The 26,126-nt window shown below is 35.8% G+C and overlaps 1 protein-coding gene across 2 annotated transcripts in view; it reads left to right on the top strand.

Annotated features, from left to right (window-relative positions):
* Positions 1-26,126, top strand: part of APC7 (anaphase-promoting complex subunit 7) — a 238,375-nt gene that overhangs the window by 47,852 nt on the left and 164,397 nt on the right. For both annotated transcript variants that reach the window (XM_090406349.1, XM_090406348.1), the window contains 2 exons: positions 11,211-11,326; positions 17,684-17,797. In XM_090406349.1, coding sequence (XP_090262475.1) covers positions 11,211-11,326; positions 17,684-17,797 — 230 coding nt within the window. The remainder of the gene's footprint in view (positions 1-11,210; positions 11,327-17,683; positions 17,798-26,126) is intronic.

Genomic DNA, 26,126 nt, shown 5'->3' with positions numbered 1-26,126 from the left:
GCCATTAAGAAGTTGTCACTAGTGTATCTAGAAAGAGGAGACTATAGTGAAGTTTATTTTAGAATGTTGGCTGGTGTCTGGACCATGAGGTTAAATAGTGAACACATCATCAACAAAATGCAGCAAAACTATTGGCCTGACCTCAACATGAGTCTTTAGATTCCATGGAGGTCTGGTGTTAATAATAAAGTATGGTTGCATTAATTTACCAAAGATCTGATAGCCTGACTTATCTAAATTAACTTCATGGTTATTCAACTCATGGAAGGACATTACTGTCCGACCACAGATGCAAGAACCGTGGCTAGCATGGTGCCAAGAAGAGTTAGTTCATGTTGAAGGGGAGAAAGGAATAAGGCGATGTACAAATTCTTCACTAACATGCAAATTCACGTATTTTATACATAAAATTTTCCAACTGTTGTACAAGCCAAATAGTTACCACTAAAAACTAGAATTTTCCATCAAAAAGAGCTAATTTTCCGACATATAATAATAAACACTCATCATTGATTACCGTATTATCGGAATGGATTTAGTCAACACAACCATGGGCATAATTTTGTCATCTCGCTCTAAAAAAGTATCAGTTTTGGAAATAATGACTAGCGTGGAATGTGCTATCTATAGACTTGCTGGCTAACAACATTTGTTTGGATGTGGCTAGTATTCTAACGAAATTCAAGCCTCCCAAGAATGACATTCCACCTAAAGAAATATCAGTCCTTAAAAAGTTATATAGGAATAAATAAATGATTGTTATAATTTATTTATTATAACAGATAAAGGAAATACAACTCTGATTTTGAACCAAGCAGATTACAACAGAAAAATGAATCATCTTCTTAAAGACTCATCTACTTGTCAGATTATAGATTGAGATCCCTCAAAATGCCAAAAGAAAGAAGTGTATAAATTATTTAAAAAAAGTTACATCTTGGCCCAAAGAAATTACCAAAAAGCTTAAACCTTATGTCAATTGACTCAGGATATATGGGGGTCTCTAAAATTCACAAACCTAATACTCCCTTCATTAAATAGTAGACAGCACATTTTTTTATAGTTAACTCACTGATATGACTCCTGAACTTAAATTTTCTGATTGATCAGAAAATTAAGTTTGGTTTCTAAAGCCTGCCCATTCAAATTAGTCATCCCTCGACGGGGTTCCGTTCCATCCAGCAGGATGTAAGTTGATACATTAAATCAACAGTGTTATAGGGATTAATTGTAATAAGTATACTGTCATTTTAATTTTTAAGCCCCTTATAAAACTGTATTGTGCATTACAGAGGGACACTATAAAACAGGAGAATAACGACCCAAATCTTCCTCCACAATCGCATCTTCATCACGTCCCCTATGTGAAGGACCAGAGATTGTAGGCTCTTCTGTAATCTTTGTTTTTTTGATGAAAATGTTCATTGTGCTTTGCTTATTCCTCTTCTTTTCATCATAAATTTTTTATCGCAAACAAACACATCATGTACTTTCCTTTCTACTAATAAGTAGTGTTCAACATTGGGGGTCCATGTCTTCAGCCATTTTGAGAACATTGCTAACTGCAGAGACATTTCTGCAAGACCACTTCACTGTAAATTGTTTAACTACCTCTTCTTGTTCCTCTTTTCCCTCTTCCTTTTCTCGTTCTTCCTCTTCTGCAGTACGTTGTTCCTCCAGTTCGACCAATTCTTTGTTGGTCACCAGGGGCAATTTCTGTGAGTGGAATTATGTCATCATCATCATTCACTTTGAGATTGTTTGCTAGGCCCACTATTTCTTCACTCAATTTATAAAGGTCTTCATTTTTTTGAAAACTACCAAAATCATGCACGAACCTTTTTAGTGTCTTTTTCCATATGCCACTCACACGTTGAGAAATCACTTCGTCCCAAGCCTTAGCAATATTTTTAATAGCATGATAAATATTTAATGCTTTCCAGAATTGTATGAGAATCTGGTCGTTTCTTTCAGTAGCAGAAATGGCTTGTGAAAAAGTTCTCTGTAGATAATAAGCCTTAACACGTTCATTGCCAATCACGCGATGCGAGCTCTCACCGTTCGGCCGATCACGCGTTATCGCGTGGACGTCGCTATCAAGTAAAAAAAAATTGGCCACAACACGAAATTCCAATTTTCAGCTTGGCAATGAACGTGTTAACCACTACAAGAGCTCCCTGATCTATCGGTTGGATCGATGAAGTAGTGTTTGGAGAGAGAAACATAACCTTGAAATTGGTGAAGATCACCGATATAAGATGGATGACCTGGAGCATTACCTAGAATTAATAAAATTTTAAATTCTACATTTTCTTTCACACAATAGCTTTCCATTTTACTCGCATTACAGTTGATTAAGGTATCTGCAAACAATTTTTGAGTCATCCATGGCTTCTTATATCGCCGCTAATGAACTGAATAGGAAGAGTATTCTTCCTGATGTTTTTGAAGGTTCATGGATTCTCATTGTGCCATATCAAAAATGGTTTCACTTTATATCCAGCAACATTATCCCCTAACAGAATCGTAACACGGTCTTTAAGAGCTTTGAAACCAGGCATAGATTTTAGCTTTTTGGTGGATGAATTGTCCGCTCAGGCATTTTTTTTCTGAAACAAGAAGGTCTCATCCATATTAAATATTTTCTGTGGCAAATAATTTTCCTCTGTAATTTTATCCAATTTCTCCACAAACTCCTTGGCAGCCTTCTCATTGGAACTTGCAGATTCGCCATACATTTTCACATTATGCAGTGCAAAACGCTGCTTGAATCTCATGAACAAATCGGAAGAAGCATTGAATTCGTAGTCGTAATTGGGTCCTGCTTCCTCCTTCAGCATGTTGAAGAGACTTCAACAATCACCAATAGGACCTTATCGTTGAACTTGCAACTTTGTTTCAAGATCAATTGCTCGACTCTTTTTCTGTGATTATTCACTAGGTTTTTTATTTGAGCCTGTACAGGCCATCTAGCACAAAATATCGCAAAAATATTTAACGATAAATACACAAATAACCTATTTTTTAAAAACCTAAAATCAACAGAGGAACTGTTAAAGCCACATGCCAACTGCTGAGGGAGGCTACCGCTGAATGCACTGTTGCCATTATGTATGATGCATTGTTGCTAACTAGAAACCTTTATGCTGGCTTGTTCGAAAGTATAGTCGAAAATGTTATTTATTATTCCATTATGGGATTACGGACATGATCCCATAATGGAATAAATAACATTTTCGAAACATTTTTTTTTTGACATTTTCGAAACGTTTTTTAATAATGGAAAAGTGGACTAGGACTTTGAAAAGAAGAGCAAATGAAACTGGTGATGCTAACCCTAATTGTGATACATGTGTTGTAGCTTGATTTACAACAATCAGATTTACAACACATGTGTGATACATGTGTTGTAAATCTGATACTATTAAAGTAGAAGAAACAAGTAGTTCAAAGAAAAAATACAGTAGGAAATATAACAGTTCATATTTGGAATTCAGATGCACTTGGTGTGGAGATGAAAGTGAACAGAAACCTCAGAAAGTGTGTTTTGTGTTATGAAGTGTTGTTGAACGAGTGCATGAAACTTGCAAAACTCCGACATTTAGAAACTAAACATTGTGACATGAAAAATAAGCCAATTGATTTTTTCAGTGGTGCTTAGGGGCGTTAAATCATGGGAAAGGTATAGTTTTGGCCATGAGTTCCATTAATAGCAAGGCGCTGGAAGCATCCTATCTCTTAAGTTTGCGAAAACAGGGAAATCTCATTCTATTGGGGAAAATTTGCTATATCCAGCTATGAAAGATGCGGTGAAAACTATGTTTGGCAACAAGTTACTAAAATATGTTGATTTGATTCCTCTTTCAAATGACACTGTCGGTCGCAGAATTAATGATATGGTAGGTGACGTAAAATCTCAGTCAATTGAAAGAGTTAAGAAGAGCCCTTATTACACATTACAAATAGACGAGACTACTGATGTTACAAATGATGCATTGTTGATATACTATGTAAGATGTGCGCATGATAACAACATTCATGATCATATTCTGTTTTGTAGAACTTTGCCATCCCGAACAGCTGGAGAAGAAATATTTCACATTCTCAATAATTACATAATACACAAAGGGATCCAGTGGGCAAAAAATGTATAAACTTCTGTTGAGATGGAGCTCTCGCACTTACAGGCAGGCATAGTGGGGTTGTTTCTATGGTCAAGGAAGTAGCTCCGGATATGAATTGAGTACATTGTTTCATACAGAGGGAAGTTAGCCTCCAAAGGAATGCCACCAGAATTTAAGACTGTGCTATACAACGCTGTAAAGCTAGTTAATTTTATTAAAGCTTGACCGTTAAATAACAGGTTATTTTCAGTACTCTGCGATGAAGGAGGCAGTGAATATATACACCTTTTGATTCATTCTGAAATTTGCTAGCTTTCCAGGGGAAAAGTACAAACAAGGTTATTTCAGTTAAGGCACGAAGTTTGATTATTTGTAAATGAACGTAACTCTGATTTTGCATCACTCCTTGTTGACGAAGCATGGTTATTAACACTAATCTATCTTTCAGACATTTCTTCGGAATCAAATGAACTAAATCTCTCCCTTCAGGGAAATTCTTGAACTGTTCTTGATGCATACGACAAAATAAAGGCATTCAAGAAAACACTGGTTTTATGGATTAATTATGTAAAAGACAGACAATTTCCACCTTTTCCAACATTTGAATCCTTTTTAGTGGAAAATTATATTTTTGTTGATTCTGAGTTTCTGGAATGGATTTGTGACCACCTCAAAAATCTGAAAGGGAACTTTGAAACACATTTTCCGAATAACTTTTATAAGAAATTTCTGTGGGTTTGTGATCCATTTCAGGCTTGCAGTCACAAGAATGACCTTTCGTTATCGAAAAAAGAACAGTTAATTGAACTTTCAAGTGACAGTGGACTTAAAATGCAATTCCATGATCTTGGTTTGACTCGATTTTGAATTTCCCGAATTATCTGAAGAAGCATTGAAAATCGTCATGTGGTTTTCTACAACCTATCTTTGTGAGAAAGGATTTTCATCGCTCCTTCAAATAAAAACAAAATACAGAAATCGTCTTGGTGTGTGTGTGTGCGCCGATCTTCGACAGAAGTTGACCAATATTGAGCCAGATATCCAGCAACTCTGCAAGGGCTGAGAAGCTCAACCATCTTATTAAAAGTAAGTAATAACATAATTATATCATATTATTTATTAGTTTAATAAAAATCAAAACTTTGTTCAATGATGATACTTTTAATCATTTGCTTCCAATTTAATTGTGTTTCCATATGCATTCAAAACATGCTTTTAGATTTATTATGTTATAAATAGCACGGTTTTTCTGAAATGTTGGTAATTCCTACATAGGTTTTTAAAAAAAATTACAAAAAGTCAAAATGATATAGGGAAATAAATTAAAAACACTTTATTTTTGAAGTAAAACTTTAATTCCAGCATTTTAAACTGTTATTTTTTTTGTTTTTCTGTTTGTAAAATCGATGACATTGTCGAAGTCTATTTCATCACTCTGTTGCTGTTTTATAGACAGTATGGCAAGATTTCTTAAACGCCAAAAAAAGTGCCACCGGGGTGGATCATTCCCTTCCCCCTCCACCCAGCTATGCCTCTGTAAGTTTTAGGCATTTTACTGGTCCTTGGGCTTAGAAAGGTTGAGAAACTCTGCCCTAGCCTGATCAGTTTCTTCTAGCATAATCCCACCAATCCCATCCAATATAATATGACATTGGATGTCTAATCATGCCAAAGTGCACGATTTTACATTTACTGAGATCCATTTTGCTTATCCACAATTCCAGACTATTCAAATCATTCTGCAAGTACCGAATATCAACAGCATTCTTGATTACCCAACCTATCTTTGCATCATCAGCAAATAGTTGTATGCCGCCTGTCAAATCCTTCCCAATATCATTAATGTACAGACTGAATAACAGTGGACCAAGGATCCTTGTGGTACACCACTAGGTTACTTTAAATCATGCAGACTCACATTCCCCATATACCACTTTTTGATATCTGTCAGTCAACCATTCTCTTAACCATACTAATATTTTATAATCCAAACAAATATTCTTCAATTTATGCAACAGTCTTCCATGTTGTATTCTGTCATGAACCTTAACAAAATCCAAAAGTATCATGGTGTATTCATTCCTCTTGTCTAGTTCAGTGGTGACATTATTATAGAATGTAAGCAAGTTGCTAAAACATGACCTTCCCTTAGTAAACCCATGCTGTTCATTGCTCACTAGAGATTCACTGTCAACCCATTTCTGAATGTGAGCCGTAACCAATATTTCCAAAATATTCGCCTCCACCACTCCTGAGATACTGGTTGGTCAGTGATTTTTATACATTGGTCTTTGCACTATCCTTGTGCAGTGGGATTACCATACATTCTTTCCACTCTTGTGGAATCTTCCCTGTTCTGAGACTTAAGTTCAGGTCAAAAGAATAGCCAGTTCAGTTGAACACTCTTTTAGCATCTGTGCTGATATCTCAGTTTCTATTGCTGAATTTTTATTCAGTTTGTGCAACAGCTCTAATACTTCTTCTCATACACCTGAGTTTCTTCATTCAGTGAAGCGGTAGCAGTGAACCCAATGCTGCATGCAGCAGGTTGATAGCTTTTAGCAAAATGGACACTCATTGGTTGAACAACCTCTTCTGCATCTATTACCCTCACACCATCTGCATTCAAAAGAATATTAATTTTCATATTCATTCTTTCTTTTACTTGAAGCATATTGATAGAATTTTTGTGGGTTGTCTTTTAGCTTCCAGAGCCAGTTTCTTTTCAGACTTAGCTTTCCATACAACAGTTGCGATTCTTCTGGCTCGCTGCTTATAATTTTCATAACAGACATCATCCTTATGCATACGGTATTCCTTCCACATTGTCTGTTTCTGACGAATCTCTTACTTAATAAGATTACACATCCATTTAACTCATATCCTATTTATTCTTCGAACTCTCGGGACACATTCTGATATTGCATCATTTAAGTATGTTTTAAATGCTTCCCATGCACTGTTGATATTCTTCCCATCCAAAAACCGATACCATTCTGCTGAATTCAGTATTAGTTGGTCATAATGTCTTGCTTTTTTTTTTTTTAGTTCAGCATGTAACCCTTTCTGAATGGAACATTCATAAACTTACTTACTTCCCAAGTGAGTACTCCATGATCACCATCACCACCCAGAGGCAGAACGGTCATGTCTTTAACTGAGACATCCTCTGACACTATAATCAAATCTAACACTTTTTCCCTCAAGTTCCTTCTGTCACATGTTGCTTGAGGAAGTTGTCCCACAAGAGCTCAATAAATTCAATGTCATTCTTCTCATGAGATTTTACTGCTACCCAATCAATATTTGGATAATTAACGTCTCCCATTATGATTACTCTTTTTGTGCCCAACATCTCTATTTGGTGATGCATTTCTTTGTCACTAGCAACTGATCCACCTCACACCAGATGGCTTCAAATTCACTGGCACATGAAATATTCTTACTAGTACTACAATGATAGTTCTCAACACTAACTGGATTCAAGTCATCCGATATCATTAGCAGCATGCCCTATCCAATCCAATGCTATCCTGTCTCTCCTTCCTATTTACACGTGATACCAATTAATATGTCTGATTCTGTTAGCCAGATCTCACTAATGCCTACAATCTGAGGTCCCAACATATTGATCAAGGCAACAAACTCTACCCCAATATTTCTTATACTTGTAGCATTCGTATATAGACATAAGCTACCTACACATTAATAATAAATTTAGTTTAATCCTTTATCCAAGTGTAAGCAAACAAAGTTTGCGCCTGAAAATATCTTCAGGACTGAGGTAAGGTGGTACATCCCTTGGCAACTCTTAGCAAAGGTGGACCAAGCTTTCATCACTCCTTGTCTCAGTATCTCCCATAATGCAAAGCACATCTCCTTGCAGACATGTATAAGGGAAGGGCCACTACCCAGACTGGTTTCGATTCTAAATCCAGAGTAATTTAATAATAAGGTGGTACACCGGTTGGCAACTCATATAGGTAAATATGACCTCTCCATTGCTTCTGCCTTAGTATCACCACTCTGGGTATGCCTCCCGCTGACGAGACCTCAGTGAAGGTCAAAACCAGTCTGGGTAGTGGCCTTTCCCTTAATGCACAGCAGTATACATGTCTGCAAGGAGATGTGCTTTGCATTATGGGAGATACTGAGACAAGGAGTGATGAGAGCTTGGTCCACTTTTGCTAAGAGTTGCCAAGGGATGTACCACCTTACCTCAGTCCTGAAGATATTTTCAGGTGCAAACTTTGTTTGCTTACACTTGGATAAAGGATTAAACTAAATTTATTATAGTCTAACCAAGTGCAAAATAAACTTCCTACCTACACGTTCTTTTGTATACTCTTGTCTGCAGTCTGTATAACACAGTTGGACCACTTGCAGATCTATGATTATATAGAGAAACCTGTGGAGAATTCATGACTAAGTTGAATACAAAAATACAAAAAATGTGAGCCACTACTTGCACATCTAAACTAGACCTGTTATGACAGGTTCAACAATTTCTCTCCAGCTTCTACATTTGGTTCTTTCTAAAAAAAAAAAAAAAGAGAGAAAAGAATTTTTCTCTTTACAGCTCATGTTTTCACAGTTTACCACATTGTATTCATTTGCTGACTTTATTGTTTTTACAAATTCAGATCAGCACTCTGAATTCTTTGATTATTTATTGCTGAAGTTTGATTTACTGCATCTCTTTATTTGGACCATAAAGCTGATATCTTCCTTTGGGAACTTCATTGTTCACTAATCATGCTGGTTTTCCTTCTCTGTTTCCACTGATTCACTGGAAGAGATGTATTTAACGGGGCTATGCTCTGAAAGCAAATGCTTCTATTGTGATAGCTCTCTAACGTAAAGAAATGTCACTGAAATAAAACACAAATGATAGTTTGAAGGCTTACTTTTTTTATTTTAATTCAAGATTTCTCAACATAATTTTTCTCTCTCTCTCTCAGATGTGTTTTCTGCTGCATAAGTTTTTTTTTTTTTTTGAAAGCTGTAGCAGTAAAACTCTTCAGATTGTTTTCAGAACCTTTCTTAGACTGCTATGTCGTTTTCAAAATGGATACCTTTTGAAACATGTCTTCAGTTTAGGAGATAACAAGAAGTCTAATGGAGCCTGGTTTGGGTAAGGAGAATGTTTCCCACCTTTAATATCTTTGATAATCATTGAAGTGATGTGATTGACTTGTACTAATATGCTGTTCATTTTCATTGCTACTGACTCTCACTTATGCATAGATTTTCTATTTATGAACTTCTCAATTTTTTACTTATGAAAATCATGAGTTCAAATTTTAGTTTGTTTTGCAATCAGTTATTAATGTCAATTCCTGCATTGCCATTGCTGTTTCATGTTCACTGACCTACAGTACTCATATCTACAGTTGTTTCACAATAAAACCTTGTAATCAGCAGTGAATTTCAGTAGCTGCCCCAGTTCTCCTTTCAGATATTTTGTGAATGTCAGCTCACCTTTTGATAATTCAGACAATAGCCTTGTTCACATTTCCTTTTCTGTGGAATGTTCTTCACCCAGCTACTCTCAATCTCATATCCTTTGGCATTAGTGTTTCCAAATGGAATGATGTCCATTTCTACTTCTTTCCATACTGTTTCTTTCTTCCCACTCCAAACACCTGATTTAGAGGAATAACTGAAATATTTCTGGTGAGAACTTTAATCCTCTATTTCATTCAAATTTCCTTACCTTAGTGTAAACCCTGGTTATCAATGCAGTGCATGATAAAAATTTGGCATATATGAAATGGCTTAGGTCAAAACCTCAACTTTACATCCGGCCTTCACTCCATCTTACATCATCTGTGAAAAATCATTACAAATTCAATTCCAATTTTGAAAGGGCCACATGCAGAAAACTTATTTCCTGACCAAACAATATTTGGCCCTTCTGATCATCACCAAGGCTAATGAGTGTAACTTCTGTCCTTCCATGCTTGCTTCTGTTTTTCTCATATAGATGGCACTGTTGTGACATCATCCAAATATAAGGCTGACCTCCTGGCATCAGTCTTTTCCAAGACTGATCACCTCCAACTATACTAAGAACAGCCAACTAAATGCTTCTTCTGATGTTTCAATAAAGTGATGTTTGAAGAATCCTTAATAGCTTGGATACCTACATGTGTCCTTGTCCACATAGTATCTTCCCCTAATTGTGCTCAAAATTTGCCAGCTGTCAAAGTATTATCCCATTAATTACTGACCTGTTAAAAACAGTGGAGAAGGACAGTCAACTTTGTATCTATCTGGAGATTTACTAATTAATCAGTGTTCAACAGTATGGATTCTGCCACTCATAAGAGTGGCAGAACCCATATTGGGCAGATTTCTTAGCCAACCTTAACTATCTTTTAACATAAGCCATGGAAAGATTTGAAGAAACTTGTGGTCACCCTTGACATTTTCTAGGCATTTGATTGGATCTGGCATAGAGGGTATTACCAAGCTACCATCTGATATCTGCCTTCTCTCCTTGCATGATCACCTGCTTCATCTTTGGTGGTTTGCCACTTGTAGTGAACAATCAGCAGTGTCCTCAGTTGCAGTAATAGTAATAGTCTGGTTTCATTTCTTCAAATTTCCCCACCATTGCTGGAGTATCCCACAGTTTCTGTACTGTCCATATTCTTCCTTATAAATTACCTCAGTTCTGCTGGTATGTAGTTTTATACCCAAGCTTAGTGCACAAAAATAAGTAAATACTATTTATAAAATATACATTGTCCAAAATTATCAGTCTCTGGTTTATTCTTTATGGTAAATCCTGTTTGATCACTCAGTTAAAAATTCTTTCATTCAGCTCCTGTAATAGTTTTGGCTGGATGGCAGTATATTTCAGAACAACTTAATTTTAGAGTAATTCATAGACACATTTCCTTGATAACATGCAAAGAAATAATCAAATTGTTAGTCAGATAATATTGAAGTTCATTAATTTGATGCAGTAAGTTAGATGATTTCATGATCAAAGTTAATTTGAGAGTAAACAATTAGATAAAGATAAGAATTCTCAAACCTAGTTGATTAAACAAGAATAATATTTATATTCTTATTTAGCTAGAAAGTATTCCAGCAAAACAACGTACTTCCCAAGTAAATATGGCACTTGCTAAATTATACCATCAGAATGGTATGGAAAGGTCAGCCATCACTGGTTATAAAGAAGTTCTCAGGTAAGTATGGTAATCCATCATTTTTTTTGAATTTTTTTTTTTTTATAATTAACTCTGCAGTGATGTAATTTATATAGTGTTAATTTTTGACAAAAGTGTTAAATAAATGATGCAATACAATTTGTTAAATCATCCATATAATGAAATTATTCCATTTAAGAAGAAAAAATGTATTATAAAAATACATTATAGTTGGTTAGCTCTAAAGTTTAATATAAGTTTTCTTAATAAAATAAAAATAAAATAATCGAAGTAAGTTGCATCCTCATATGCAACCAGTTAACTCACTTTTCACCTGATGGTGAGTTATCTGCTAGTTTCATAGGCAGGTTGTAGGGTTCTTCATCATGGATACTCAGATTTTTCATCTTTCAGGACAGATAAACCAATCAGAAAATAAATGTATTTATTTGGCAGATATAGCAGACTATTAAGGTAGGATAAAAAAATAAAAAAATAAAAAAAATCTTGCCCTATAAATTAATCAGGTCTTTTTTTTTTTAATGGAATATTTCATGGTAACTAGAGAGAGTAGGTCCATACGATTCGCCTAGTAGTTATGTGCTTTGCAACCATATGTCCAGGGAAGGAGTGTCCTAGGTTCAATTCCTGTTGATGACATGAGGAGCTTAAGGATCTTCCTCAGCCATAGCCAAGTTAGCTGGTCTTGGGTGTGGACAGCAGGGTTTTTTCCACCAGTTTATCTGGGGTTTTTCATCCTGCAAGCAGGTAAACCAGCCCTGTGAACACACAGGCTACAGTCATAGAATATAGTATGGCAAGGAAGGCAATGGGAAACCACCTTGCTCATAACCATTTCCCTAGTATGGTAGCATATTGCTATCCCCCCACCAGCCGTATGGCTGAGGAATAGAATAGAAATAGAATAGAGAGAGTAGAAGTTGGAGCGTGGTAGTGCTGAGCATAGAACTTTAGTGCTTTTAAAGCCCACTATACTATGGATGTTTGCTATTGCCTCATTGGTAGATGAATTTGGTCTCTTAGCATGTGAGACCTGCTTATTGAAGGACTGAATTGACCTTGAAAAAAAGTACCGACAAGTTTTGGCAACTTGGCTGTATGGCTTTGTCAGGGATTGTTCAGTTTATTCATTTGTGAAGGAATAAACTTGGCTGTTTGGCTTCATCAGGGCATATAAGAGTGATACAAAACAACTTAAACTGTTTGTGAAGGAATAAACCGAATACAAATGTATTTTTTACAAATTCAGAAGAACGCTTACATCAAACGCATGAAACGCGTATGACATCAACTGTTGTTATGCAGGAATGTTCTGTAATTAGCAGCAAAATTAAACTCTGGCATATTTAGTGATCTTATGAGGGGCTTTCAAATATCAGCTAGAATTAATCCTTGATTTCTGTTGCGGCTGTGTTTAGAATGTATGACTATTAGATGGAAGGTCCAGATGTTTCTGGAGCAGAAGTCTTCCTCTAGATAGGGCATGGAGCTTTTGTCTCATTCGATGGTATGGTTCATACTCGAGAAATGAAGGGCTTACCCAGAGCTGTCTTCTCTGTTATTGCTTACCTCCCCGACGTGTTCTGTTTTCCTTATTTCCAAATTTCTTGAGGTCTGACCAATGTAGCTTAATCCACATGAACAAGGGATGTTGTAGAACACCACCATATTTGAAGAAGGTATTACTGTCTTTCAGAGATCTTAAAAAGTGGCAGATAGTCTTTATAGGCTTGAAAGTCACTTGTATTTATATGGTTTGAGGAGTGTAGCAATCTTTTTGAAACTGTCCCAGCATAAGGAATGGCAATGGAGGATTCATAATGTGTTTCCTCAGATTGTTGTTGTTGTTGGGGGGGGGTGGGGGGTTTGCAGAAAAGTATCTTATGGATCAGATTTTTTTGAATAACCATTAACCATTGTCTATCAGGTTTTTTGATATGTTAGATAATTCATCTTTGAGATCTTTTTCTTCTGTTGTGATGCGAGGATCTTGATCTCAGAAACAGACATTCTTGCCAGCCTGGATGTAGTATCCTTGTTCAATAATGTTCCAGTAGAAGAAGTAATCGACATTTTGAACAACCTATTCCCTCAAGATGTTGCTTCTCTTTTCAATCATTGCCTAAAATCAAATTTTTTCTTATGGAATGGGACGATTTACAAACAATTAACAGGCCTCGCAATGGGCAGCCCCTCTTCTCCCCCACCCCCCCCTCTTGTGCAGATCTCTTTATGGAGAAACTGGAAAATGACATTCTGTCTCAATTAGCCGCTAAACCCACAGTGTGGTGGAGGTACGTGGATGACGTTTTCATTGTATGGAAAAACACAAAAAAGATCTTTTAGATTTTTTAACCAAGATAAACTCCTTCCATCACAAAATAAAGTTCACCTTGGAACTTGAGAAGGATAAACAATTGTCATTTCTAGATACTTTAATTAAAAAACAAATGGATGGACATATCAGCCTTGCAGTTTATCGTAAACCAACCAACACAGGTTGATATTTGTACTTCACATCTTTGCATCACATTTCTGGGTGCGAAGGGTTAGCCCTTCATTTCTCGAGTATGAACCATGCCATTGAATGGGACAAAAGCTCCATGCCCTATCTAGAGGAAGACTTCCACTTCTGAAAAATCAAAGAGGCTATAGTAGTCATCCATTCTGAACACAGCCTCAATAGAAATCAAGGATTAATTCTAGCTGATATTTGGAAGACCCTCATAAGATCACTAAGTACGCCAGAGTTTAATTTTGCTGCTAATTACATAACGTTCCTGCATAACAACAGTTGATATCATACATTCTCATGCATTTGATGTATGCATTCTTCTGAATTTGTAAAAAATACATTTGTATTCGGTTTATTATTCCTTCACAAACAGTTTAAGTTGTTTTGTATCACTTTTTTATATGCCCTGACGAAGCCAAACTGCCAAGTTGGCAAAACTTGTTGGTGTTTTTTACTTTATTTCTATTATGAAAATTCTTCGGCCAATATACAACCCAGTTTATGTTCATTTCTTGCATTCAATTGATGGTTGAAAATATTATAGAATCGCTAAGTTTATAGCCGTTCATGGATGAGACTCATTATACTCTAATGTTGACATGGTTTGTTTTTAGATTTTTAAATGAATTCAGAATCAGATCTTCATATTAACTTTTAAACTTCTAATATTAACTAAGTATAGTAAATGATACGATAATGAGCATAAGCTACAAGTCATCTCTGTTGCCAAGTCACTGTTAATGTGCTGCGAACTCATCATGACACTATCGTTGCAGAAATGACCAAAATGTATGTTGTTCATTTGTTTTTCTGATGTGCACACTGAGTATAATAACTTTCAAAAAAGTAATTTGCATGAGTAACCGTGTCTCTATTGCTGAAGAAGCATTCATAAAAGATATGTATATTCACTTTGGATGCATAATGATTCTTATTGCTGTTTTTTATTTGAAAATTCAGAGTGAGAGAGAGAGGCATTTAGCTTGGGGGTTTCACCAATGACATTGTTTTTTTTTTTTTTTTTTTTTTTAATTCCACACATGAAAGACAATGCCTGTAAAAGCTGTGAGTACTGTGGGTAAATTAAATTTAGGTTAGATAATCCAAAAATGCTGTTCTAGATACCAAACATGAATCTTTTTTCATGCTTCTTCAAACCTCTAGTAAGCAGGGAGGTAGTCTCACACTGGACATTAAAATTCATCTCTCACTTTAAAACATCTATGCTCCTGGTGAAATTTGAACTGACAGCCTGATACTTGGAGAGTGGATATGCTAACCATGCTGGGCAAATGATAGAATAAACAATTACAGTAATAGGTTCATTTACATCATCATCAATTTTTTGATGTGTATCCTCAAGTGGTGTTCAGGCTGCTATGACAGCACTGCATGATTAAGTTAACATTATTAATAGTCTTCTATTAACAATTTTTCATCCTAATTAGTGTTTGAGTAGTTGAGTCTAACATTTCATTCTTCTAAGGCACTTCTGACTGAATCAATCCACCTAAACCTTTATCTTTTTTCTCAGTCTTTTTCCTGCCATCTTGGCATCAAACACCTGTTTTGCTAACCTTTTCTCTCCCATTCTATTTAAGTAACCATACCACCTTAGATTAGCTCTGTGCGCACAGTCTTGAATGCAAACAATGTCAAGTTGTTTGCATTCCTCCCTAATGTCTTCATTGTGAATATGATTCTGCCATTGATGCCATTTGTTCAGGCCTCTAATTTTTCTAAGAACTCTCATATCTGTTGTCTCTAATCGTTGAAGTGTTTTATTTTTAACCCAACTCTTATTCCATATGAATTTATTCAGCTAGCTCCCCACCACACCATCTTTGCTTATTCTGTTGTCTGTTTCCGGATTTAAAGCCATCTTCACTAAAAACTTGCCTAAATAGTTGAAGTATTTTACTTGTTCTGGAGGCTCTCCATTCAGAATGCAGCTGAAGTTTTCTGTGTTCCTGCCTATTTTCATAGTTTTATTCTTTTTATTGCTAATTTCAAAACAGTAATAAAAGGTAAAGTTCCTGGAAAAAGAGGAAAGGGTAGACTGTCATTGAGATGGATGGATGGATGGATGGATGATGTGTCTGGAATTATTGATTTTCAGAAAGTTAGACCTGCACCGGATGTCTTTAGGAGGGCATCATCTGCATAATGCAAAGAGCTAAGTTTTGATGTCTCCAATTTTAATATCATGTTCAATGCCACCTTACTTTCGCAATGTTATCCATTTAGATGATGAATAAGAGTGGAGATAATGTGCATCCATGTCTTACATGTGATGTTATATCAAACCACCTTCTGTATTCCCTTCAATTCTTACTGCTGGCTTACAACTTAAATATAGATCATGCCTGAATAATGTTCCATATACCCTGTATAGCTATAGTGTTTTGAGAAGCTTTTCCCTGGGCACATTGTCTTATGCCTTTTCGAGATCTACAAAACTTAATTACAGATCATTGTCATATTTCCCTTGATTTCTCGACTGTGTCATAAAGTGAAAATCTGATCCTGACAACCTCTATTTGGCCTGAACCCTACTTATTCTTCTCCAAGTTTCTCTTCTACAATCTTTCTAAGCCTCTTTTCAAGTATGCTTGCATAAATCTTACTTGGAACACTTAGTAGAAAAATTCCTTTGTAATTCTTTCATGTAGCTTTATTCCCTTTTTTTTATATGTGGAAGACCTGTGAGAGAGCTCTACTCCAATCATCTGGAATTCAGACTTCTGACCAGGCTCTCTACATAATTCAGGGGGGCCTGGTCAGAAGGGTATACCTCCATATTTGAGTATTTCTGGTCGAATATCATCTAATCCAGCTGCCTTTCCACATTAAGTTTTTGGCAGTGTTTTCTACCTCAAGTATTGATACATACTCCTGTCTACTCTTCTCTTGAAATTTTTCTATTATGGTTCTGTCATCACTTGTTTTATTTAAGTCTTTCGAAGTAATTACTCCTCCAGATATCTAAGATATCCTTATCTTTTCCTTATCATGTCACCTTTATCAACTTTGATTCCTTTTACAGTACTCTTTCATCCATTTCTAGCTTTTTCAATAGCTTCCAAAATATTTTGCCAACTTCCAGATATTTACCTTCTATGTTCTTACCAGTCTTCCCATGACCTTTGTTTAGCTACTTTCACACATAACTCAGTTTTGTTACATTTTTCTCTCTATTCTTTTGGGGCATTTGTTGACATATCCTAGGAACTTTCAGTATGCTTTCTTTTTTTCCAGGACTGCTTCTTTAATTTCTTGTGTCCATCATGGTGTTCTTATTTTTCTGTCCTTGCAGACAACTTCATCCTGTGCCTCCCTAGCTGAATCAATCAAGGTTATCTTCAGAGTCTGCCATTATGACTCGAAGGTTTGGTTCTTGTTTTCAAACTGTTCCATTCTTTCTTTAATAATGTTTGTATAGTTAAGTCTACAGCTTACCTGTAAAAGCTGCTCAACTTTAATTATTTTTAAAACTTTTTTACTTACCATTCTTTTCAATGTGATACTTAGTTTTATCTTACTTAAAAGTAAGTGATGTTCAATTTCAATTTCACTGTACATGCTCTTGTATCCTGGAACAGTATGAAGATATTACTATCAACAATAACATAGTCAATAAGGCTTTTTTTTTCCCCCTTGCGTCTTCTCTTCACATGAACTTGTGCAGATCTTTATATATAGGTTTTTTTTACTCATATGTATATATATATGTGTGTGTGTTCTTTAAAATAAATAGTAATTGCATATTGATCATATACAGTGTTTTCAGAGAAATTAATATAAGTGAAAATATTTACTTGTGTGTGCATACACAATCTTTAAATTGTTTTTATTTTTAGAGAATGTCCCCTTGCAATTGAAGCTGCTTTAGGTCTGTTACAGTTAGGTGTTAAAGGTACTGAAGTAGCTAGCCTAATGTTGAATAGTTCACCTAACATATCTTGTATGGATTGGTAAGCTGTAATCTTATTGACTTTATTCCAATAATTAATACATTGAATATTCTTATGAGAAACAGAAAGAAATATCTGTTGGAAGTTTTTCCCCACTTGGTTAGGCTATAATAAATTTAGTTTAATCCTTTATCCAAACAAAGTTTGTGCCTGAAGTATCTTCAGGACTGAGACAACTTGTGGTAAAGGTGGACCAAGCTCTCATCACTACTTGTCTTAGTATCTCCCATAATGCAAAGTGCATCTCCTTGCAGACATGTATAATGCTATTCATTGAAGGAGGGACCACTACCCAGACCGGTTTGAACCTTTATTGAGGTCTCGTCAGTGGGAGCCAAACCCAGAGGTGGTGATACTAAAGTGGAAGCAACGGAGAAGTCATATTTACTATACGAGTTGCCAAAAGATGTCTCACCTTATTATTAAATTACTCTGGATTTAGAGAAAGATGTTGGAAGTTTTTTTTTAGGTGCAAACTTTGTTTGCTTACACTTGGATAAAGGATTAAACTAAATTTATTATAGTCTAACCAAGTGGGAAAAAACTTCCAACATCTTTCTCTAAATCCAGAGTAAATTAATAATAAGGTGAGACACCTTTCGGCAACTCGTATAGGTAAATATGACTTCTTCATTGCTTCCACCTTAGTATCACCACTTCCGGGTCTGGCTCCCACTGATGAGACCTCAATAAAGGTTGAAACCGGTCTGGATAGTAGCCCTTCCCTTAATGCATAGCATTATACATGTACGCAAGGAAATAACGGCTATTCTTTGTCAGAATCGACCCACACATGGCACTGATGTGCTATAGATTTTGCAGCCGTCCATGTGTAGGTCAGATATATACATATAAATAAATAAATAAATAACAACAATAATAATAAGCCACTTTCATGTCCATTTTGCCAATGTCCATAGCATGAATGCCAACATTGATGTACACCATCACTTACAGATATCTATACCAAGACCTCATTCTCTTGACAAACCGAAATTGCAACTGCATTAACAGTCAACCTTCAGCGTCAAAATTATACACTAAATTATCTGTTTTTTCACAAGGGGGCACCTATGCCTTTGAGATCCAACATTTGTTGCTAGAGAATACTAATTTAGAATCTGCTTTTGACCTCCTCTGCCTCAAGGTTTCGTTGTCTTAATATTCATCTACTGTGTTTACTAATTTCCAAATTCTGAAACCACTGACCACTTCACCTTCTATACATGGAGCTTAACACCTTTTGCACTTTGTTTATCCAAATAGTGAAGTCGTATTTCTAGGGTAATCTTAATGTCCACAGCTCTAACTGGCTTCCATTTTCAAACATCACTGACCAGGCTGGACTGATGCAGAAGTTTTTAGATAGCTATAAACAGCTATCTAACACAAATTGTACATCTACCTACCAATTCCTGATAACCTTCTATACTCTTCCAGTATCCTGATCTTTAGTTCTCTTTCCAGATACACTATAGAGGCTACCTATTTTCTTGGTAACTCAGATCACAATCTTTTGAGTTTCCTCTCACAAAAATCACCCTCACTCTAATCATTCCCAACCTCATGTCCTTTTGTACTATAAAGGTATCAAGTAGGATGATATCATGAACTTTTCTTCCTTTCCATGATCTGACTACTTTTGTTTATCTCACTCACACCTGTTTTATGCTTATTAGAAAAATTATCCTCATGGGATAATTTCTCACACAAACCACCCTTTTACCAGTAATTCCTAGGTTAGATGAGTTGATACAATAGTCAGAATCATGTAAAGGAAGTTCTCGTTCTACTCAAAATTTTTATCCATGTTCCAAACCTTGGTTCAGCAAAAAATATGTGCTGAAACAGATGGGGAAAAAAAAAACATCATCATCAAATTCCTGACATGTACCCTCAAGGGGTGTACAGGATATGATAGTACTACATGAAAAAAATTACATCATTACTAACTTCCTATCTACAATTTTCCTCCAAATCAGTCTGTCACTTGTCAAGACTCCAATATTATCATTATCAGATCTTATATTTCTATCATCTAAGGCACATTGTACCGTATCAATCCACCTATATCTTGGTCTTTCTCTGGGTCGTTTTCCTGCCAACCTGGCAGAGAACACTTGTTTTGCTAATCTTTCCTCGCCCATTCTGTTTAAGTGACCATACCACCTGAGATTAACTCTGCTAACGCATTCCTGGATGCCGACAATGTCAGTCAAGTTCTTTCCTAATATCTGCATTTTTAATATGATATTGCCATTGATGCCATCTGTTCACGCCCCTAATCTTTCTGAGGACTGTCATATCTGCGGTCTCTAGTCTTTGGTCAAGTGTTTTACTTCTGACCCAGCTCTCAAAAAAAAAACAGCTTATTGTAAATGACTTGCACCAAGAACTCCAGTTTTCTACTCTATGCTGAAACATGAAGGTTTTCGTGTGTGTCTATGACATCTAGTCTACAACTGCAACACTTGATAGCATTTGCACATGTGTTGTGTTAGCTATCCTTAGAACACTGTCTTTGTTGAGCAAACCCAGGTATATCATAAACACGTGAAAGAAACCTGCTCTTCAGTTTTGCTCTCCTTTCATAAATCTCTTGTTCTATGAAGTGCATACATTTTGCACAGGCTGCAGTGAACATAATCATGCACATTGAAATCGACTGCTATTGTTTTACACTTCAGTGCCATGATATACATTACAGCCCACAGTATAGTATATTCATTCTTTTTTTTACAAAGAACTGCAGAAAGTCATAGATGAAACAAATAAAAGAGACTATTTTCTACTAGCAGGAGATTTAAATGCCAGAATAGGAAACAGGAAATACAAAGCAAATATAGGGAGATTTGGTGAAGATATATGTAATCAGAATGGAGACAGATTGTGAGATTTTGTCATTTATAATTTCAGAATAATGAACTCACTATGGGATGCTTAAAGGTTAAAGCTGTATAACTGAGAGGAAACCTCCACATAACCTTTAAAGGAAAGTGGAGAACCAACCAGGGCTTATGACCTAATGTCCAATCCTCACCTTCTTGTGGTGCATCCTGTTAGGTATCTACCTGGATACTGAACGAATCAGTATGGGCTGCCAATTTGGAATATAGCCAACCAAATTGTATTCTTATTGGCTTAAACCACAATGTAAAAGAATGGTACAACATGATAGAATTTCATGCCAACTGGGGTGCCAGCTGGTTAAACAAGACCTCAGTTGTTCTCTCCAAGGCGAACAGCAAAAAGTCAGCTACTGGAAAAAATCCTGAAACACATCCTAACTCAACATCGCCAGAGTTCAAGATCGGTACTATCAACATAAGAAGCCTAAATAGCAAAAAAAATGGAGCTGGCTAAGGAATTGGATAAGTATCAGGTCGACATAATAGGGGTGATTGAAACAAAAAAGACAAAAATGGGTGAGATCTTTCTAAGCAATAAAAACAAAATTCAGACAATAATAATCAGGGAAAAGAAGGAGTAGCTATAGTATTCTGCATTAAATATGAGGCTAATCTTCTTGAATGGCAGGCAATATCAAGTAGAATGATGTGAGCAAATATCAGAATGAGGGAACTGGACAATGAGACTTATTTATGCTTATGGTCCCACAGAAGGTTCTACTAAGGTAGAAGTGGAGACATTTTTTGAGGCTTTAGAGAAAGCAACTGTCACAATGAAAAAGAAAAAGTTGGTCCTTGTTGGGGATCTTAATAACAGAGTAGGAAATGATTGTTAGACATACAAAAATATGTTGGGAAAATTTGAAGAAAAGAGCAAAGCTAATAATAGTGGCAGATACTTGTTGGATTTCTACTCAGCACATGGACTGGTTATAACTAACACAGTGTCTCATTGACTATGTTATTGTTGATAGTGATGTTTTCTAACTGGTGCAGGATATTAGAGTGTACAGAGGATTTGAAATTGGAAGCAATCACCATTTATTCTTGAGCAGGATAAAATTGAATTTCATATAGAAAAGAAGAACATGTAAGAAAGTTGATCACCAATTAGTCTTCAGCAGGATAAAATTCAATTTCATATTGAAAATAAAAACATGTAAGAAAGGTTTAAAGGAAATAAAAGTTGAGCAGCTCTCAGATGTGAACTGTAGACTAAAATACACAAACATTATTCAAGAAAAAATGAAAGAGTTTGAGATTCAATTGAAGGAAGTACAGGAAGATGGTTTATTGTTAAATCTGGTGTCAGACAAGGATGTACATTACCCCCTCTGTTATTCATTATCTATATGGATGTACATGCAATCTTGGGGTGATTGGGCAGAATTACTTCTGACAAGAATAATATATCAGCTGATAAAAGAAATTTTCTGTTTGAATATGTTCTAATTGATCAAAAGTATGAAAATGCAACAAAAAATTATGATGTATACTGCACTACTGCTTGTGCCCTCCAATCTGACTTCTAGGACTTGTTTCATTTCTTTCTCAATAGATGTGAGTAATCTCAGTTAGCCTTCGGCCTGTTGCTGGGGCATAGAAAATTATTAGTTAATATTTCTAAAGCTGATTTTGAAAATGGCAACTAGCAGTAGTTAAAGTAGTAACACTTGGGACTTTCTTTGTTATGGCATGAATATAAACGATTTTCATGTAGTGAAAATATAACATGAAATGCATTTGTAAAACTTAGAGTAATTTCAGCAAACACATGGTGGAAAGGAAGGTAGTGCCTGGAATCCTGCAGTGACAAACAAATAATCCTTATGATGAAGCAGGTACTTAGAAGCACCTGCACATACACATTTTTATTTATTTTCTTGAAAGTTAAATGAAATGGATTTGAATCTTATTTTCCATTTGAAAAATGAAAAATAAGACCAGAGTAGGTATTTATAATTCAGTTCCTGGAGCTGAGATGGTAGTGGGGTGGATGCACAACTCTAAAAAATAAAAAAAAAAACAAAATAAAAAAAAAAAACATGCAATTTTAAACTAAAGATGAAAGCAAGACAGTGGTTCTACTAAAATATTATGGGTATAAATTTTTGATATTAAAAACAAAAAGTCTCGCAGTCGGAAAGTGAGTAATGTAATTTAACATCACTTACTCACAAAAATGGAACAGCATACATCTAAAGCTGTAAGCATGACAATCCATGTGATATAGACTTTTTCAGGAAAAGGAAAGAAGTTTAGTTCACATTTATTTCAATAAATGTTATTTGGATACATTATGTAATTTATAAATATTTAAAATGATTTTCAACAAGCATTTGAAAATAGCGCAGAATTTTTTTGTAATTCATCATCGCTGATGATGCAAAGTTGGGTAGAGCAATTGTGAGTGCACAGGATGTAAAAATTTTGCAAGATGATTTGGATAGTTTGGAGGACTGGGCTAAGGAAAATAGATGTCAATTTAATGTGGCAAAGTGTAAGGTTATGCATTTTAGGGTGAAAAGATTAGCAGCAGTATATCACATTGGTGGAACCTTACTCCAGGAGATTGATGAGGCCAGAGATTTGGGAGTGTTGGTGGATACGGAGTTGAAGTTTAGGGGACACATTTGCAAAAGTGGCTAAATCAGCTCATCTTGGATTCTGAAGAATACTTTGATGAGCAGAGATAAGCAAGTTATTGTTCCTTTGTATCGAGCTTTGATAAGACCCCATCTCGACTACTGTGCCCTGATCTGGTCACCTAGGTTTCTTCTTGATGGGAAGGAGGTTGAGAGGATCCAGAGTCGAGTGAGCAAGATGATAACAGGTCTATGGAATGAACCTTATGAAAACAGGTTGAAGAAATTGGTTGATAGGCAGAAAAGGGGAGATATGATTGAGACATTCAAATTGCTGTAGGATTAAGTCAGAGAATATTTTTGAGATCAGGACTGGTGGTGGGAGGACTAGGGGCCATACATGGAAGCTGGGCAAGAATATGGCTAGCAGGGGTGTTAGACCTAGGTTTTTTAGTTGGAGAATGGTGAATGAGTGGAATAATCTGCCAGAGTCTGTTGTGGATGATATGACCATGAATGAGTTCAAGGTGAGGTATGTTGAATGTCGAATAGTTGTTCTTGACATGATTTTAGGGCCTCCCTCGATAAGTCTGTCGACTCCTTGGAGTTGCCCGAAATAATAATAATAATGTCAGTAAAATGAAAGAACGTGAATAAATTATTTTAATCCATTGTACTGATTTGAAAAATAAAAGCCCGCAAATTTACTATTAGTAAATAAATTCAATTACTAATACTGATCTCTTGCCACCATTCAAAATAGATATTTTATTTTCACACATGAAATTCATTTTTATATCTATTGCCAATAAACAAAATAAATTTATGTTAAACAATACATAATACACAATACATGATAAAATTTTGAAATTCGGTTTCTGATAAAGGAAATTTAAGTAAAACAATACACAGTCAAGTGAACTCAAAAGTTGCTTATATTCTGATCTTTGAAAAATGAAAAAAAATCCTAAGATTTATTTGATATACTTTGACTATCTAATAGGGTGGTTAACCACAAATTCAGAAAGTTTTAAAATGTCTTTCCCCACCACCACCACCACCACCACTGCAATAAAATAATTTTTTAAGCCCTTCACACATGTTGACAACCTGATGGTAGTCTTCAGTACTCTCTACAGAAAGTAAACAGGAAGATGCATAAATTTCTTTTTGTCAACCTATCCCAAAGTCAGGTCTCATTAAAACCTTAATATATATCGTACCCACCACCTTTGTTCCACAAAAATACTTTTACAGTAGGATTTGAATTTTATTAAACCAAGAAGTTGCTTTGCTACGTCAAAAATATCTTTGAAGGAGTAGCAAGTCCAAGTTGTTTTAGAGAAGACAGCAGCGCTTCTATATACTAAGAATGTACAAGTGATCTTTTGGCCTGTTCAATAGTTATTGTTGTTCCTGCACCGTCTTGCAAGTTGATCTGTTGTCTTATATAGGAGTTTATCAATACCTAGCTCATTATAACTGAGAGGAGACCTCTACATAGCCTTTAATGGAATGCAGAGAACCGACCAGGGCTTCTGACCTAATGTCCAATCCTCACCTTCTCGTGGTGCACCCTGTTGGGTATCTACCTGGATACTGAACGAATGACGATGGGCTGGCAATTCGGGATTTAGCCGACCAAATTGTATTCTTATTGGCTTAAACCAATATAGAAAATGATGTTACAACATGACAAAATTTCATGCCAGCTGGGGTGTCGCCAGGTTAAACAAGGCCCCTGTTGTTTTCGCCAGGGAACCAGGGCGAACAGTGAAAACCAGCTACTGGAACAAATCTGAAAGCACACCCCAATTCAACATCACCAGAGTTAAAGATCAGTACTATCAACATAAGAAGCCTGAATGGCAAAGAAATGGAGCTAGCTGAGGAATTAGATAAGTACCAGATCGACATAATAGGGATGAATGAAACAAAAAAGACAAAAACTGGTGAGATCTTTCTGAACAATAAATACAAAATGTTATATTCAGGAAATGACAATCATGGAAAAGAAGGAGTAGCCATAGTATTCAACACAAAATACGAGGCTAATCTTCTTGAATGGCAGGTAATCTCAAGTAGAGTGATGTGGGCAAATATCAGAATGGCGAATTGAACAATGAAACTTATTTGTGCCTATGGTCCAACAGAAGGTTCTACAGAAGGTAGAAGTGGAGGAATTTTTTGATGCTTTAGAAAAAGCAACTGACACAATGAAAAAGGAAAAGTTGGTCCTTGTTGGGGATCTAAATAGCAGATTAGGAAATGATTGTTAGACATACAAAAATATTTTGGGAAAATTTGGAGAAAAGAGCAAAGCTAATAATAATGGCAAATACCTGTTGGATTTCTGCTCAGGACATGGACTGGTTTTTACTAACACCATGTTCCAACATAAAAATGTGCACAAATTCACATGGAGAAAGAAAAGTTTCATTGACTATGTTATTGTTGATAGTGATGTTTTCTCCCTGGTGCAGGACACCAGAGTGTACAGAGGATTTGAAATTGGAAGCGATCACTATTTAGTCTTGAGCAAGATAAAATTGAATTTCATATTGAAAAGAATAACATGTAAGAAAGTTTTAAAGCGAATAAAAGTTGTGCAGCTCTCAGATGTGAACTGTAGACTAAAATACACAAAGATTATTGAAGAAAAAATGAAAGAGTTTGAGAACAGGAATGAAACCTTGGAGATCAGTGGCAAGCCTTGAAAACCCTGATTGATTCAGCCAGAGAGGCATGTGGTGAGGTTGTCTGCAAGTATAGAAAAATCAGGACTCCATGGTGGACACAGGAAGTTAAAGAGGCAGTGAAGGAAAAGAAGAAATC

The sequence above is a fragment of the Typopeltis vanoorti genome, chromosome 16 (assembly GCF_054136105.1).
Source record: "Typopeltis vanoorti isolate ZY-2024b chromosome 16, IOZ_Tvanoo_1.0, whole genome shotgun sequence".
Taxonomy (NCBI): domain Eukaryota; kingdom Metazoa; phylum Arthropoda; class Arachnida; order Uropygi; family Thelyphonidae; genus Typopeltis; species Typopeltis vanoorti.
The sequence above is the reverse complement of the archived record's forward strand: the minus strand, read 5'-3'. Positions and strand labels throughout refer to the sequence as shown.